General features: G+C 51.8%; 1 protein-coding gene across 1 annotated transcript in view; it reads right to left on the bottom strand.

Annotated features, from left to right (window-relative positions):
- Positions 1–478: 478 nt before the first annotated feature.
- Positions 479–18,801, bottom strand: part of LOC144487303 (dynactin subunit 1-like) — a gene marked incomplete at its 3' end in the record, with an annotated part of 197,364 nt that continues 179,041 nt past the window's right edge. The window contains exons 9-11 of the mRNA XM_078205383.1: positions 11,025–11,229; positions 4,054–4,132; positions 479–638 (exon numbers count right to left, since the gene is read on the bottom strand). Coding sequence (XP_078061509.1) covers positions 479–638; positions 4,054–4,132; positions 11,025–11,229 — 444 coding nt within the window. The remainder of the gene's footprint in view (positions 639–4,053; positions 4,133–11,024; positions 11,230–18,801) is intronic.

Genomic DNA, 18,801 nt, shown 5'->3' with positions numbered 1-18,801 from the left:
AGGGGGTGGAGGGGGGAGGGGAGGATGGGGGAGGGGGAGAGGTACGGGAGGGAGAGGGATGGGGGAGGGGGAGGGGGAGGGGGAGGGGAGGGGGGAGGGGGAGGGGAGGAGGGGGAGGGGGAGGGGAGGGGGGGAAGGGGATGGGGAGGGGGTTGGGGGAGGGGGAGGAGGGAGTGGGGCAGGGGGATGAGGGAGTGGGGCAGGGGGAGGGGCGGGGGGAGGGGCAGGGGGGAGGGGCAGGGGAGGGGAGAGCCGGAGGAGGGGAGAGGGGGAGGAGGAGGGGAGAGGGGGAGGGGGAGGGGAGAGGGGGAGGGGGGGGAGGGGAGGGGGAGGGGAGGGGGGGGAGGGGAGGGGGGGAGGGGAGGGGGGGGGAGGGGAGGGGCGGAACGGAAAGGGGGAAAGAAGGAAGGGGGAACGCCCCCTCAGTCGCCCCAATACTGTCCCTCCGGTCCAATCCCAAAACCCTCTTGATTCTCACCTGCTCCTTCAACTCATCGATGGTCTTTTCAGCTTGCTTCATCTCCTCCAGCACCTTCTCCCTCTGTTGCCTCAGGTTTTCCAGTTCACTGCCTTTCTTCTCCATCACTTTCTGCAGTTTGCTGTGTTCTTGCTTCTCTGACGCCGACAGATCCCGCATTCTGTGAAGGATCGGAATATCCTTACAGCACAACAGGAATTCCCCAACCCGACCCCAACTCCCGTCCCCAACCCGACCCCCCAACCCCAACCCCCCCACCCCAACCAGACCCCAACCCGACCCTAACCCCACCAAGACCCCAACCTCCAGCCCCCAACCCAACCCCCAGCCCGACCCCAACCCGACCCCCCAACCCCAACCCACAACCCCAACTAGACCCCAACCCCAACCCTAACCCCGACCCCCCACCCCAACCCAGACCCCAACCCGACCCTAACCCCCCAACCCGACCCCAACCCCAGCCCCCAACACCCGACCCCCAACCAGACCCCCACCCAACCACAACCCCCAACCAGACCCCAACCCGACCTCCGACCCCAACCCCAACCCCGACCCCAACCCCAAACCCGACCCCAAACCCGACCCCAAACCCAACCCCAACAACCCAGAACCAGACGCCAACAACCCATATCAATCTCAGACTCCTCTCACTGTCCCATATTAACCCCAGGTGAATTAGAGTCATCGAGGTTTACAGCATGGAAACAGGCCCTTCGGACCAAATTGTCCATGACGCCCTTTTATATTTTAAACTCCTAAGCGAAAAGATATTGACTATCTAGCTGATCTGTGCCCCTCATTATTTTATAGACCTCTATAAGGTCACCCCTCAACCTCCTACGCTCCAGAGAAAAAAAGTCCCAGTCGATTCAGCCTCTATCCCAGTATATCCACAGCAAAAAGGGGACACAAAATTGTTTTGGCAGATAAGGCAAAGGAGAATCCAAAGAGCGTCTACAAATACATAAAGGGCAAAAGAGTAACAAGGGCCTCTCCATAGGGCCTCTTAAGGATCAACAAGGTCATCTACATGCGGATCCACAAGAGATGAGTGAGATCCTAAATCAATGTTTCTCATCAGTATTTACTGTTGAGAAAAGCATGGATGTCAGGGAACATGGGGAAATAAATATTGATGTCTTGAGAAGTGTACATAATACAGAGAAGGAGCTGCTGGAAGTCTTAAAATGCATCAAGATCGATAAATCCCCGGGACCTGATGAAGTATATCCCAGACGTTGTGGGAGGCTAGGGAGGAAATTGCGGGTCACCCAGCCGAGATATTTGAATCATCGATAGTCACGGGTGAGGTGCCTGAAGATTGGAGAGTGGCAAATGTTGTGCCTTTGTTTAAAAAGGGCTGCAGGGAAAAGCCTGGGAACTACAGGCCAGTGAGCCTCACATCTGTGGTGGGTAAATTGTTGGAAGGTATTTTGAGAGACAGGATCTACAGGCATTTAGAGACGCAAGGACTGATTAGGGACAGTCAGCGTGGCTTTGTGAGTGGAAAATCATGTCTCACAAATTTAATTGAGTTTTTTGAAGGGGTAACCAAGAAGGTAGATGACGGCAGTGCAGTTGATGTTGTCTACATGGACTTTAGCAAGGCCTTTGACAAGGTACCGCATGGTAGGTAAAGTTGAATCTCACGGGATCCAGGGTGAGGTATCTAAATGGATACAAAATTGGTTTCTTGACAGAAGTCAGAGGGTGGTTGGAGAGAGTTGTTTTTCAAACTGGAGGCCTGTGACCAGCGGTGTGCCTCAGGGATCAGTGCTGGGCCCACTGTTATTTGTCATTCATATTAATGATTTGGATGAGAATATAGGGGCATGGTTAGTAAGTTTGCAGATGACACCAAGATTGGTGGCATGGTGGACAGTGAGGAAGGTTATCTCCAATTGCAACGGGATCTTGACCAATTGGGCCAGTGGGCTGACGAATGGCAGATGAGTTTAATTTAGACAAATGCGAGGTGATGCATTTTGGTAGATTGAACCAGGGCAGGACTTACTCAGTTAATGGTAGGGCGTTGGGGAGAGTTACAGAACAAAGAGACCTAGGGGCACAGGTTCATAGCTCCTTGAAAGTGGAGTCACAGGTGGACAGAGTGGTGAAGAAGGCATTCGGCATGCTTGGTTTCATTGGTCAGAACATTGAATACAGGAGTTGGGACGTCTTGTTGAAGTTGTACAAGACATTGGTAAGGCCACACTTGGAATACTGTGTGCAATTCTGGTCATCCTATTATCGAAAGGATATTATTAAACTAGAAAGAGTGCAGAAAAGATTTACTAGGATGCTACCGGGTCTTGATGGATTGAGTTATAAGGAGAGGCTGGATAGACTGGGACTTTTTTTCTCTGGGGTGTAGGCGGCTGAGGGGTGATCGTATAGTGGTCTATAAAATAATGAGGGGCACAGACAAGGTAGATAGTCAATATCTTTTCCTAAAGGTAGGGGAGTCTAAAACTAGAGGGCATAGGTTTAAGGTGAGAGGGGAGAGATACAAAAGTGTCCAGAGGGGCAATTTTTTCACACAGAGGGTGGTGAGTGTCTGGAACAAGCTGCCAGAGGTAGTAGTAGAGGCGGGTACAATTTTATCTTTTAAAAAGCATTTAGACAGTTACATGGGTAAGATGGGTATAGAGGGATACGGGCCAAATGCGGGCAATTGGGATTAGTTTAGGGGTTTTAAAAAAAAGGGCAGCATGGACAAGTTGGGCCGAAGGGCCTGTTTCCATGCTGTAAACCTCTATGACTCCATGACTCTCCTTTTAATGCAAACCATCAAGTCCCGGTGGCATCGTAGTAAATCTTTTCTGCACTCTTTCTAGTTTAATAATCTTCTTTCTATAATAGGGTGACCAGAACTGTACACAGTATTTCAAGTGTGGCCTTACCAATGTCTTGTCAAACTTCAACAAGACGTCAATATTCATTTCGGATCTCACCCATCTCTTGTGGATCCGCACATAGATGACCTTGTTGACCCTTAAGAGGCCCTACTCTCTCCCTTGTTACTCTTTTGCCCTTTATGTATTTGTAGAAGCTCTTTGGATTCTCCTTTGCCTTATCTGCCAAAACAATCTCGTGTCCCCTTTTTGCCCTCCTGATTTCTCTCTTAACTTTACTCCTACACCCAGTAGGAGTAGACAATTCCACAGTCCCAGATCAATCCAAGACTAAGGAACAGATAGGGTAGATGCAGCTAAGATGTTTCCCTTGGTTGGGGAGTCTAGAACCAGAGGCACAATTTCAAAACAAGGGCAATGCTACTTAGGACCGAGATGTGGAGAAATTTCTTCCCAGAGAGTTGTGAATCTTTGGAACTCTCCATCCAGAACGCTGAGGAAGTTCAGTCATTGAGTATGTTTAAAGCAGAGATTGGTAGATTTCTGATTATCAATAACTCAATGGGTTATCGGGGTAAAAGACACTGAAGGGTCTAATCAGCCATCAGCGTATTGAAGCGTGGAGCAGGCTCGCTGGACTGAAAGGCCTGCTCCAGTTCCGATGTTCCGAGGTATTGAGAGAAACTTACAGACATTCATCTAAAACTTTCAAATACTGACCTTACGAGAGCGTCCTTCAGCCGGGCATTTTGTTCCTCCAGCTGTTTGACATGGTAACTTGAGGCAGCTCCATCAGTCCCTGGAAACACCAAATTACTTATCAATAACTGTGGTGACAAAGCTCCCCCAACCCTCGCAAATTCCATACAGAAACCCTCAATAGCGACTCTCCAACAGTGCAACACTCCCTTATAGTCACGGAGTCACACGAGTCATACAGCACAGAAAAGGCCCTTCAACCCATCGAATCTATACCGACAATAACTACCACTGAAGTCACACTAATCCCATCTTCCAGCACTTCTCCCATATCCTTGAATGTTATGATGTTTCAAGTGCTCATCCAAATACTTTATATCTCTGATGACCTATCAATCTTCCGACACCAGGATTGGTCAAGTTTAAATTTGATCGGGTCCTAATCGCTGAGTGCCTTCTCTAAACTGATAGGCTATCAAAATGCAAAAGCCTCCAAAGTTTGTGACAAAGGGAACCCTGATGCTTTATGAACAAAGAGCAGTACAGCACAGGCCCTTGCCTGTTCATGTGTCGATCCAGATAAGTCTTAAATGTCGCTAACATATCTACTTCAATCACATCACTTGGCAATGCATTCCAGCCCCCCCCACCACCCTCTGCGTAAAATACTTCCCCCGCACACCGCTACTCAACCTTTCTCCCCTTACTTTGAACTTGTGTCCCCTTGTGATTGTCATTTCCGCCCTGGGAAAAAGCTTCCAAATGTTCACCTTATCTATGCCCTTCATAAATTTATCAACCTCTATCAGGTCACCCCTCAGCCTCCGTCTTTCCAGGGAGAACAATCCCAATTTATTCAATCCAGAATATAGAAGCGGCTGAGGGACTTCACTGGTGCATTCTGGGAGAAGTCGGACCAGCAACATTTACCAAGTGGGAAGCGGAAGATCTGGTGTCAAGGAGCGGGAAACCCGAAACACGACATTAGTGTTTCCCTCCCTCCCTCCTCCTCTGTCCAAAAAAAAAGCCACTGTGAGGAGGTAAAGGTGAAGGTAAAAGTTTTATAAATTTTCTTAAATACTCTAATTGGTGCTAGAAATGTCGGTCAGTGGGGTGAAGTGCTGCATGTGTGAGATGTGGGAGATCCGTGACGCTTCCAGCGTCTTGGACGACTACGTCTGCAGGAAGTGCACCCAATTGCAGCTCCTCACAGACCGCATGGATAGATTGGAGCAGCAGCTGGATGCACTGAGGAGCATGAAGATGGTGGAAAGCATCATAGATAGAAGCTTTAGAGACATGGTCACACCCAAGGTGCAGGCAGATAGATGGGTGACCGCCAGAAGGAGCAGGCAGTCAGTGCAGGAATCCCCTGTGGTCATCCCCCTCTCTAACAGGTATACCGTTTTGGATACTGTTGGGGGGGATGGCCTATCAGGGGATACCAGCAGCAGCAGCCAAAGCAGTGTTACCACGGCTGGCTCTGTTGTTAAGCAGGGAGGGACAAAGAGAACCAGAGGAATAGTTATAGGGGACTCGATAGTTAGGGGTACAGATAGGCGTTTCTGTGGATGTGAAAGAGACTCCAGGATGGTCTGTTGCCTTCCCGGTGCCAGGGTCCAGGATGTCTCTGAACGGATTTGCAGGGGGATGGGAACCAGAGTGCCAGAGCAGATAGTGGAGCAGGGGTAAAAAGACAGGTTAGTTCAAGCAAAATCACAAATGGAAGGGTAGAGTGTGGTGGAAATAATCTTTTGAGGTCTATTTCAATGCCAGGAGTATTGTGGGGAAGGCAGATGAGCTGAAGGCGTGGATAGACACATGGAAATATGACATTATAGCCATTAGTGAAACTTGGCTACAGGAGGGGCAGGACTGGCAGCTCAATGTTCCAGGGTTCCAATGTTTCAGGCGGGATAGAGGCAGAGGGATAAAAGGTGGGGGGGTGGCATTGTTGGTCAGGGAAAATGTTACAGCGGTACTCAGGCAGGATAGATTAGGGAGCTTGTCTACAGAGGCCCTATGGGTGGAGCTGAGAAAGAGGAAAGGTATGACCACATTAATGGGCTTGTATTATAGACCACCCAATAGTCAGCGAGAATTGGAGGAGCAAATCAGCATACAGATAGCTGACAACTGCAAGAAACACAAAGTTGTGATAGTTGGGGATTTTAATTTTCCACATATAGATTGGGACTCGCATACTGTTAAAGGTTTAGACGGGTAGAGTTTGTAAAATGTGTTCAGGAGAATTTTCTACATCAGTATATAGAGGTGCCAACTAGAGAGGATGCGATATTGGATCTCCTATTGGGAAATGAGTTAGGGCAGGTGATGGATGTGAGTGTGAGGGAACACTTTGGATCCAGTGATCATAATGCCATTAGTTTCTACCTGATCATGGATAAGGATAGATCTGGTCCTCGGGTTGAAGTTCTGAACTGGAAAAAGGCCAAATTTGATGAAATGAGAAGGGATCTGGGAAGTGTGGATTGGCACAGGCTGTTCTCTGGTAAGGATGTAAATGGAAAGTGGGAGGCCTTCAAAGGAGAAATTTTGAGAGTGCAGAGTTTGTATGTTCCTGTCAGGATTAAAGGTAAAGTAAATCGGAATAAGGAACCTTGGTTCTCGGGGAGATTGTAACACTGATTAAGAGGAAGAGAGAGTTGTATGAAATGTACAGGCAGCAAGGAACAGATCAGATGCTCGAGGAGTATAAAAAGTGCAAGAAGCTACTTAAGAGGGAAATCAGGAGGGCTAAAAGAAGACATGAGGTTGCTTTGACAGACAGAGTGAAGGAAAATCCAAAGAGCTTCTATAGGTATGTCAGGAGCAAAAGGATAGTGAGGGATAAAATTGGTCCTCTTGAAGACCAGAGTGGTAGACTGTGTATGGAACCAAAAGAGATGAGGGAGATACTAAATGGTTTTTTTGCATCCGTTTTTACAGAGGAAACGGGCATGGAGTCTACGGAAATAGGGCAAACAGGTAGGGAGGTCATGGAACCTTTACAGATTAAAGGGGAGGAGGTGCTCGCTGTCTTGAGGCAAATCAGAGTGGATAAATCCCCAGGACCGGACAGGGTATTCCCACAGACCTTGAGGGAAGCTAGTGTTGAACTTGCAGGGGCCCTGGCAGACATATTTAAAATGTCAGTATTCACGGGAGAGGTGCCGGATGATTGGAGTGTGGCTCATGTTGTTCCGTTGTTTAAAAAAGGTTCCAAAAGAAATCCGGGCAATTATCGGCCAGTAAGTTTGACGTCAGTGGTGGGCAAGTTATTGGAAGGTGTGATAAGGGATAGGATCTACAAATATTTGGATAGACAGGGACTTATTAGGGAGAGTCAACATGGCTTTGTGCGTGGTAGGTCATGTTTGACCAATCTATTAGAGTTTTTCGAGGAGGTTACCAGGAAAGTGGATGAAGGGAAGGCGGTGGATGTTGTCTACCTGGATTTCAGCAAGGCCTTTGACAAGGTCCCTCATGGGAGGTTAGTTAGGAAGGTTCAGTCGCTAGGTATACATGGGGAGGTAGTAAATTGGATTCGACACTGGCTCAATGGAAGAAGCCAGAGAGTGGTTGTGGAGGATTGCTTCTCTGAGTGGAGGCCTGTGACTAGTGGTGTGCCGCAGGGATCGGTGTTGGGTCCATTGTTGTTTGTCATCTATATCAATGATCTGGATGATAATGTGGTAAATTGGATCAGCAAGTTTGCTGACGATACAAAGATTGGAGGTGTCGTGGACAGTGAGGAAGGTTTTCAAAGCTTGCAGAGGGATTTGGACCAACTAGAAAAATGGGCTGAAAAATGGCAAATGGAATTTAACGCAGACAAGTGTGAGATATTGCACATTGGAAGGACAAACCCAAGTAGAACATACAGGGTAAATGGTAGGACTCTGAAGAGTGCAGTTGAACAGAGGGATCTGGGAATACAGGTACAGAATTCCCTAAAAGTGACGTTACAGGTGGATAGGGTCGTAAAGAGTGCCTTTGGTACATTGGCCTTTATAAATCGGAGTATCGAGTATAAAAGTTGGAGTGTTATGGTAAGGTTATATAAGGCATTGGTGAGGCCGAATTTGGAGTATTGTCGACAGTTTTGGTCACCTAGTTACAGGAAGGAAGTAAATAAGGTTGAAAGAGTGCAGAGAAGGTTCACAAGGATGTTGCCGGGACTTGAGAAGCTGAGTTACAGAGAGAGATTGAATAGGTTGGGACTTTATTCCCTGGAGCGTAGAAGATTGAGGGGAGATTTGATAGAGTTGTATAAGATTTTGATGGGTATAGATAGAGTGAATGCAAGCAGGCTTTTTCCGCTGAGGCTAGGGGAGAAAAAAACCAGAGGGCATGGGTTAAGGGTGAAAGGAGAAAAGTTTAAAGGGAATATTAGGGGGGCTTCTTCACGCAGAGAGTGGTGGGAGTGTGGAATGAGCTGCCGGATAAAGTGGTAAATGTGGGGTCACTTTTAACATTTAAGAAAAACTTGGACGGGTTCATGGATGAGAGGGGTGTGGAGGGATATGGTCCAAGTGCAGGTCAGTGGGACTAGGCATAAAATGGTTCGGCAAAGACAAGATTGGCCAAAAGGCCTGTTTTTGAGCTGTAATTTTCTATGGTTCTATAGACAGAAAGCATTCTTAAGGGAGAGGGTGAACAGCCAGAGGTCGTGGTACATATTGGTACGAACGACATAGGCAGGAAGAGAGATGAGGTCCTGCAGCAGCAGTTTAGGGAGTTAGGTAGAAAGTTAAAAAGCAGGACCTCTGGGGTTGTAATCTCAGGATTACTCCCTGTGCCACGTGCTAGTGAGGGTAGGGATAGGGAGAAAGTGCAGCTCAACATGTGGCTAAACAGCTGGTGTAGGAGGGAGGGTTTCAGATATCTGGACCATTGGGGTCTCTTCCAGGGCAGGTGGGACCTGTACAAGAAGGATGGGTTGCATCTAAACTGGAAGGACATAAATATTCTGGCCAGGAGGTTTGCGAGTGTCACACGGGAGGATTTAAACTAGTCTGGCAGGGGGATAGGAACCAAAGCAAAGGTGAATTAGCTGAAGGGTAACCAGAGAGTAGGGCCAGTAAGACTCAGAGAAACAGCAAGGCAGGGTGGGGTTGCTAATCAGAGAGGGTCTGGTGGACTGAAGTGCATTTGTTTCAATGCGAGAAGTGTTACAGGTAAGGCAGATGAACTTAGAGCTTGGATTAGTATGAGGAACTATAATGTTGTTGCTATTACAGAGACTTGGTTAAGGGAAGGACAGGATTGGCAGCTTAACGTCCCAGGATACAGATGTTTCAGGCGGGATAGAGGGCGATGTAAAAGGGGTGGGGGAGTTGCACTACTGGTTAAGGAGAATATCACAGCTGTACTGCGGGAGGACACCTTGGAGGGCTCAGGAGTATAGAAACACAGAGGGACCTAGGTGTGCAAGTCCACAAATCCTTGAAGGTGGCAACACAGGTGGAGAAGGTGGTGAAGAAGGCATATGGTATGCTTGCCTTTATAGGACGGGGTATAGAGTATAAAAGCTGGAGTCTGATGATGCAGCTGTATAGAACGCTGGTTAGGCCACATTTGGAGTACTGCGTCCAGTTCTGGTCGCCGCACTACCAGAAGGACGTGGAGGCGTTAGAGAGAGTGCAGAGAAGGTTTACCAGGATGTTGCCTGGTATGGAGGGTCTTAGCTATGAGGAGAGATTGGGTAAACTGGGCTTGTTCTCCCTGGAAAGACGGAGAATGAGGGGAGATCTAATAGAGGTGTACAGGATTATGAAGGGTATAGATAGGGTGAACAGTGGGAAGCTTTTTCCCAGGTTGGAGGTGACGATCACGAGGGGTCACGGGCTCAAGGTGAGAGGGGCGAAGTACAACTCAGGTATCAGAGGGACGTTTTTTACACAGAGGGTGGTGGGGGCCTGGAATGCGCTGCCAAGTAGGGTGGTGGAGGCAGGCACGCTGACATCGTTTAAGACTCACCTGGATAGTCACATGAGCAGCCTGGGAATGGAGGGATACAAACGATTGGTCTAGTTGGACCAAGGAGCGGCACAGGCTTGGAGGGCCGAAGGGCCTGTTTCCTGTGCTGTACTGTTCTTTGTTCTTTGTTCTTTTTAAAATATTAACACAAAAATAAAATACTGCAGATGCTGGAAACCTGACATTAGAAAGAAATGCTAAAAAACTCAGATAATCATTAAGCAACATTAGATTTTTGGTACCCACACATACAGAAACCTGGGTTCCCCAATTCCCTCCAGATCGCCGTTCTCTCTGATGGCAAACCAGCTGAAAAACACCCAACAAACTCAAAGGCAGTTCAGAGGGAATAGGAGAAGTGCCTGGATGTTTTGACACTACAGATGTGTGCTGTGACACAGAATAGTTCAGGAACCACTGGCCAGGGCTTTCACCTCCTCACTGTTCACCACAGTACCATCTGCAAACTTACTGAGCACCCCCTAATCAGAGCGACATAGAACACAGATCAGTACAGCACAGGGACAGGCCCTTCGGCCCACAATGCTGTGCCGAACATGACGCCAAAATAAAGTCATCCCTTCTGCCTGCCCTTGGTCCATATCCTTCTATTACTTGCATATTCATGTGCTTATCTAAAAGCACTCTAAGTACCCCTATCATATCTGCCTCCACCACCACGCTTGGCAGTGCATTCCAGATACCTATCACTCTCTATGTAAAAAACCTGCCCCTCACATCTCCTTTGATCTTTCCCCCTCACACCTTAAGTGCATGCCCACTAGTATTAGACATTTCAACTCTGGGAAAAAGTGCGGCCTAACCAAAGTTTTATAAAGCTGCAACATGACATCCTGACTCCTGTACTCCACCAGAAATGCTGCACTCCCTCAGTAGCACATTGGGGATTGAGGGGACAGTCTGCACTAGGGGTTAACCCAGGGACGTGACCTTGCGACTCTCTCACACTGACCCAAAATGCCACTGTAAAACGCTGCACCAATTTTCACCTTTCTCTTCAATCTCATGTTTCAGGATCTCGAGGTCCATTGTCAGCTCGTCCACTTTCTCCTTCAAACAGTCCACTTCCTGCTGGAGAGATTCCGCTCGTTCCTCTGCCATCTCTTTGTCAAGAGTTGCCATCTCAATGGCATCGGCTGTATCAGCCATCTCCTCCATGTAATGGTCCCTCGCTTCCAGAGCATCCTTCGCTTCCTAAAGAGGCAGGGGGAAGACAGCAAAACACAGTCCCATCAGCCAAACACGGTCCCACCAGCCAAACACGGTCCCACCAGCCAAACACGGTCCCACCAGCCAAACACGGTCCCACCAGCCAAACACGGTCCCACCAGCCAAACAGACTGAAACCAGAGCAACTCAGTACATCCTCAGTCCCAACCACAGCAACCATACACAGCCCAAAACAAATACACAATAGAGTCCCATACAGTCCCAGCACAAACAAGAATAAAGAAACACATCCTCAGTAAAACACCCAGGCCTAGCACTGGACACCACTAAACGCAGTCATAGCACACACCACGGTAACGAAACCTGGTAATTAAACACAGTTCAATCAGGAACACCGGTAATTAAACACAGCCCCATCAAGAAGCCCGTAAATTAAAATAAAATCCCACCAGAAACGAAACACAGTTCTACCTGAAACCCTGGTAATTAAACACAGTCCCACATGGACCCCAGTAATTAAACAGAGCTACATGGAACCCTGGCAATTAACACAGTCCCACATGGACCCCTGGAATTTAAACACAGTCCCACATTGAACCCTGGTAATTAAACACAGTCCCACAGTGAACCCTGGTAATTAAACACAGTCCCACATGGAACCCCGGTAATTAAACACAGTCCAACAAGGAACCCTGGTAACTAAACACAGTCCTATCAGGAAATTCAGTAATTAAACACAGTCCCATATGGAACCCTGGTAATTAAACACAGTCCCACATGGACCCCTGGAATTTAAACACAGTCCCACATTGAACCCTGGTAATTAAACACAGTCCCACATTGAACCCTGGTAATTAAACACAGTCCCACATGGAACCCCGGTAATTAAACACAGTCCAACAAGGAACCCTGGTAACTAAACACAGTCCTATCAGGAAATTCAGTAATTAAACACAGTCCCATATGGAACCCTGGTAATTAAACACAGTCCCACATGGAACCCCGGTAATTAAACACAGTCCAACAAGGAACCCTGGTAACTAAACACAGTCCTATCAGGAAATTCAGTAATTAAACACAGTCCCATATGGAACCCTGGTAATTAAACACAGTCCCACATGGAACCCTGGTGATAAAACAGTCCTGATGTGGAGATGCCGGCGTTGGACTGGGGTAAACACAGTAAGAAGTTTAACAACACCAGGTTAAAGTCCAACAGGTTTATTTGGTAGCAAAAGCCACACAAGCTTTCGGAGCTCCAAGCCCCTTCCTCAGGTGAGTGGGAATTCTGTTCAAGACTTTGTCACCGCACGGGACCTTCAACCGATGCTATACACGAGATACATCGATGACATTTTCTTCCTTTGGACTCGTGGTGAACAATCACTGAAACAACTCTATGATATGGGATAAAGGGGGAGGTGGCTAGATGGGTGGAGAACTGGCTTGGTCACAGAAGACAGAGGGTGGTAGTGGAAGGGTCTTTTTCCGGCTGGATGCCTGTGACTAGTGGTGTTCCGCAGGGCTCTGTATTGGGACCTCTGCTGTTTGTGATTTATATAAATGATCTGGAAGAAGGTGTAACTGGGGTGAACAGTAAGTTTGCGGACGACACAAAATTGGCAGGACTTGCAGATAGTGAGGAGCATTGTCAGAAGCTACAGAAGGATATAGATAGGCTGGAAATTTGGGCAAAGAAATGGCAGATGGAGTTCAATCCTGATAAATGCGAAGTGATGCATTTTGGTAGAAATAACGTAGGGAGGAGCTATACGATAAATGGCAGAACCATAAAGGGTGTAGATACGCAGGGGGACCTGGGTGTGCAAGTCCACAGATCCTTGAAGGTGACGTCACAGGTGGAGAAGGTGGTGAAGAAGGCATATGGCATGCTTGCCTTTATAGGACGGGGCACAGAGTATAAAAGTTGGGGTCTGATGTTGCAGATGTATAGAACGTTGGTTCGGCCGCATCTGGAATACTGCGTCCAGTTCTGGTCGCCACACTACCAGAAGGACGTGGAGGCTTTGGAGAGAGTGCAGAGGAGGTTTACCAGGATGTTGCCTGGTATGGAGGGGCTTAGTTATGAGGAGAGATTGGGTAAACTGGGGTTGTTCTCCCTGGAAAGACGGAGGATGAGGGGAGACTTAATAGAGGTGTATAAAATTATGAAAGGCATAGATAGGGTGAACGGTGGGAAGCTTTTCCCCAGGTCGGTGGTGACGTTCACGAGGGGTCATAGGTTCAAGGTGAAGGGGGGGAGGTTTAACACGGATATCAGACGGACGTATTTTACACAGAGGGTGGTGGGGGCCTGGAATGCGCTGCCGGGCAAGGTGGTGGAGGCGGACACACTGGGAACGTTTAAGACTTATCTAGACAGCCATATGAACGGAGTGGGAATGGAGGGATACAAAAGAATGGTCTAGTTTGGACCAGGGAGCGGCGCGGGCTTGGAGGGCCGAAGGGCCTGTTCCTGTGCTGTATTGTTCTTTGTTTGTTGATGACATCAACAAGTTCCATCCCACCATCAGACTCACCATGGACTACTCTCCGGAATCGGTTGCATTCTTGGACACACGCATCTCCATTAAGGACGGTCACCTCAGCACCTCACTTTACCGCAAGCCCACGGATAACCTCACGATGCTCCACTTCTCCAGCTTCCACCCTAAACACGTTAAAGAAGCCATTCCCTACGGACAAGCCCTCCGAATACACAGGATCTGCTCGGATGAGGAGGATCGCAACAGACACCTCCAGACGCTGAAAGATGCCCTCATAAGAACAGGATATGGCGCTCGACTCATCGATCGACAGTTCCAACGCGCCACAGCGAAAAACCGCACCGACCTCCTCAGAAGACAAACACGGGACACGGTGGACAGAGTACCCTTCGTCGTCCAGTACTTCCCCGGAGCGGAGAAGCTACGGCATCCCCTCCAGAACCTTCAACATGTCACTGATGAAGACGAACAGCTCGCCAAGGCCATCCCCAGAGCCCCACTTCTTGCCTTCAAACAACCGCACAACCTCAAACAGACCATTGTCCGCAGCAAACTACCCAGCCTTCAGGAGAACAGTGACCACGACACCACACAACCCTGCCACAGCAATCTCTGCAAGACGTGCCGGATCATCGACACGGATGCCATCATCTCACGTGAGAACACCATCCACCAGGTACACGGTACATATTCTTGCAACTCGGCCAACGTTGTCGACCTGATACGCTGCAGGAAATGATGTCCCGAGGCATGGTACATTGGGGAAGCCATGCAGACGCTGCGACAATGGATGAATGAACACCGCTCGACAATCACCAGGCAAGACTGTTCTCTTCCTGTTGGGGAGCACTTCAGCGGTCACGGGCATTCGGCCTCTGATATTCGGGTAAGCGTTCTCCAAGGCGGCCTTCGCGACACACGACAGCGCAGAGTCGCTGAGCAGAAACTGATAGCCAAGTTCCGCACACACGAGGACGGCCTCAACCGGGATCTTGGGTTCATGTCACACTATTTGTAATCCCCACAGCTTGCCTAGACCTGCAGAGTTTCACTGGCTGTCTTGTCTGGAGACAATACACATCTTTTTAGCCTGTCTTGATGCTCTCTCCACTCACATTGTTTGTATCTTAAAGACTTGATTAGTTGTAAGTATTCGCATTCCAACCATTATTCATGTAAATTGAGTTTGTGTCTTTATATGCCCTGTTTGTGAACAGAATTCCCACTCGCCTGAGGAAGGGGCTTGCAGCTCCGAAAGCTTGTGTGGCTTTTGCTACCAAATAAACCTGTTGGACTTTAACCTGGTGTTGTTAAACTTCTTACTGAATTAAACACAGTCCCACATTGAACCCTGGTAATTAAACACAGTCCCACCTGGAACCCCGGTATTTAGAAACATGGAAAATAGATAGAGTAGGCGTCCAAATCATTTATATATATGGCAGGATGTGGAGGCTCCGAGCCTGCTCCACCATTCTATATGATCATGGCTGATCATGTACTGTCAGTCTCCCACTCCCACTTTCTCTCCAGACCCCTTGATCCCTCTCGCTACAAGGCCCACGTCCAGCTCCCTCTTGAACATATCTAACAAACTGGCCCCAACAGCTTTCTGTGGGAGAGAATTCCACAGGTTCACAACTCTCTGAGTGAAGATGTTCTTCATTCTTAGACTGATCTGATTTCCTAAACATCAGGAACATTCTTCCCGCATCTAGCCTGTCCAGTCCCATCAGGATTTTATATGTTTCTACGAGATCCCCTCTCATTCCAGTGAGTACAAGCCCAGTCGATCCAGTCTCTCTTCATAGGTCAGTCCTGTCATTCCGGGAATCAGTCTGGTGAACCCTCGCTGGACTCCCTCAATAGCAGAAATGTCCTACATAAGCTGCCCTCTCCAGCCTGCTCCGCTATCTGGCCCCTCGGGCCTGCTCCGCTATCCGGCCCCTCGAGCCTGCTCCGCTATCTGGCCCCTCGAGCCTGCTCCGCTATCCGGCCCCTCGAGCCTGCTCCGCTATCTGGCCCCTCGAGCCTGCTCCGCTATCCGGCCTCTCCAGCCTGCTCCGCTATCTGGCCCCTCGAGTCTGCTCCGCTATCCGGCCCCTCGAGCCTGCTCCGCTATCTGGCCTCTCCAGCCTGCTCCGCTATCTGGCCTCTCCAGCCTGCTCCGCTATCTGGCCCCTCGAGCCTGCTCCGCTATCCGGCCCCTCGAGCCTGCTCCGCTATCCGGCCCCTCGAGCCTGCTCCGCTATCTGGCCCCTCGAGCCTGCTCCGCTATCCGGCCTCTCGAGCCTGCTCCGCTATCTGGCCTCTCGAGCCTGCTCCGCTATCCGGCCCCTCGAGCCTGCTCCGCTATCTGGCCTCTCCAGCCTGCTCCGCTATCTGGCCTCTCGAGCCTGCTCCGCTATCTGGCCCCTCGAGCCTGCTCCGCTATCTGGCCCCTCGAGCCTGCTCCGCTATCTGGCCTCTCGAGCCTGCTCCGCTATCTGGCCCCTCGAGCCTGCTCCGCTATCTGGCCTCTCCAGCCTGCTCCGCTATCTGGCCCCTCGAGCCTGCTCCGCTATCTGGCCCCTCGTGCCTGCTCCGCTATCTGGCCCCTCGAGCCTGCTCCGCTATCTGGCCCCTCGAGCCTGCTCCGCTATCTGGCCTCTCCAGCCTGCTCCGCTATCTGGCCTCTCCAGCCTGCTCCGCTACCGGCCCCTCGAGCCTGCTCCGCTATCTGGCCTCTCGAGCCTGCTCCGCTATCCGGCCCCTCGAGCCTGCTCCGCTATCCGGCCCCTCGAGCCTGCTCCGCTATCCGGCCCCTCGAGCCTGCTCCGCTATCTGGCCTCTCCAGTCTGCTCCGCTATCTGGCCTCTCCAGCCTGCTCCGCTATCCGGCCCCTCGAGCCTGCTCCGCTATCTGGCCTCTCCAGCCTGCTCCGCTATCTGGCCTCTCCAGCCTGCTCCGCTATCCGGCCTCTCCAGCCTGCTCCGCTATCCGGCCCCTCGAGCCTGCTCCGCTATCTGGCCTCTCGAGCCTGCTCCGCTATCCGGCCTCTCCAGCCTGCTCCGCTATCCGGCCCCTCGAGCCTGCTCCGCTATCTGGCCCCTCGAGCCTGCTCCGCTATCCGGCCCCTCGAGCCTGCTCCGCTATCTGGCCCCTCGAGCCTGCTCCGCTATCTGGCCCCTCCAGCCTGCTCCGCTATCTGGCCTCTCCAGCCTGCTCCGCTATCTGGCCCCTCGAGCCTGCTCCGCTATCTGGCCTCTCCAGCCTGCTCCGCTATGTGGCCCCTCGAGCCTGCTCCGCTATCTGGCCTCTCCAGCCTGCTCCGCTATCTGGCCCCTCGAGCCTGCTCCGCTATCTGGCCTCTCCAGCCTGCTCCGCTATCTGGCCTCTCCAGCCTGCTCCGCTATCTGGCCCCTCGAGCCTGCTCCGCTATCTGGCCTCTCCAGCCTGCTCCGCTATCTGGCCTCTCCAGCCTGCTCCGCTATCTGGCCCCTCGAGCCTGCTCCGCTATCTGGCCTCTCCAGCCTGCTCCGCTATCTGGCCCCTCCAGCCTGCTCCGCTATCTGGCCTCTCCAGCCTGCTCCGCTATCTGGCCTCTCCAGCCTGCTCCGCTATCTGGCCCCTCGAGCCTGCTCCGCTATCTGGCCCCTCGAGCCTGCTCCGCTATCTGGCCTCTCGAGCCTGCTCCGCTATCCTGCCTCTCCAGCCTGCTCCGCTATCTGGCCCCTCGAGCCTGCTCCGCTATCCGGCCTCTCCAGCATGCTCCGCTATCTGGCCCCTCGAGCCTGCTCCGCTATCCGGCCTCTCCAGCCTGCTCCGCTATCTGGCCTCTCCAGCCTGCTCCGCTATCTGGCCCCTCGAGCCTGCTCCGCTATCTGCCCCCTCGAGCCTGCTCCGCTATCTGGCCCCTCGAGCCTGCTCCGCTATCCGGCCTCTCCAGCCTGCTCCGCTATCTGGCCCCTCGAGCCTGCTCCGCTATCCGGCCTCTCCAGCCAGCTCCGCTATCTGGCCCCTCGAGCCTGCTCCGCTATCCGGCCCCTCGAGCCTGCTCCGCTATCCGGCCCCTCGAGCCTGCTCCGCTATCTGGCCCCTCGAGCCTGCTCCGCTATCTGGCCCCTCGAGCCTGCTCCGCTATCCGGCCCCTCGAGCCTGCTCCGCTATCTGGCCTCTCCAGCCTGCTCCGCTATCTGGCCTCTCCAGCCTGCTCCGCTATCTGGCCCCTCGAGCCTGCTCCGCTATCTGGCCCCTCGAGCCTGCTCCGCTATCTGGCCTCTCGAGCCTGCTCCGCTATCTGCCCCCTCGAGCCTGCTCCGCTATCTGGCCCCTCGAGCCTGCTCCGCTATCTGGCCCCTCGAGCCTGCTCCGCTATCTGGCCCCTCGAGCCTGCTCCGCTATCTGCCCCCTCGAGCCTGCTCCGCTATCTGCCCCCTCGAGCCTGCTCCGCTATCTGGCCTCTCCAGCCTGCTCCGCTATCTGGCCACTCGAGCCTGCTCCGCTATCTGGCCTCTCCAGCCTGCTCCGCTATCTGGCCTCTCCAGCCTGCTCCGCTATCTGGCCTCTCCAGCCTGCTCCGCTATCTGGCCTCTCCAGCCTGCTCCGCTATCCGGCCCCTCGAGCCTGCTCCGCTATCCGGGCTCTCCAGCCTGCTCCGCTATCTGGCCTCTCGAGCCTGCTCCGCTATCTGGCCCCTCGAGCCTGCTCCGCTATCTGGCCCCTCGAGCCTGCCCCGCTATCTGGCATCTCGAGCCTGCTCCGCTATCTGGCCCCTCGAGCCTGCTCCGCTATCCGGCCCCTCGAGCCTGCTCCGCTATCCGGCCCCTCGAGCCTGCTCCGCTATCTGGCCTCTCGAGCCTGCTCCGCTATCTGGCCTCTCGGGCCTGCTCCGCTATCTGGCCTCTCGAGCCTGCTCCGCTATCTGGCCTCTCGGGCCTGCTCCGCTATCTGGCCCCTCGAGCCTGCTCCGCTATCCGGCCCCTCGAGCCTGCTCCGCTATCCGGCCCCTCGAGCCTGCTCCGCTATCTGGCCTCTCGAGCCTGCTCCGCTATCCGGCCTCTCGAGCCTGCTCCGCTATCTGGCCCCTCGAGCCTGCTCCGCTATCTGG

This window comes from Mustelus asterias, unplaced genomic scaffold, assembly GCF_964213995.1.
Source record: "Mustelus asterias unplaced genomic scaffold, sMusAst1.hap1.1 HAP1_SCAFFOLD_722, whole genome shotgun sequence".
In the NCBI taxonomy this organism is placed as follows: domain Eukaryota; kingdom Metazoa; phylum Chordata; class Chondrichthyes; order Carcharhiniformes; family Triakidae; genus Mustelus; species Mustelus asterias.
Note: the sequence above shows the minus strand (reverse complement) of the source record. Positions and strands in the feature narration are given on the sequence as shown.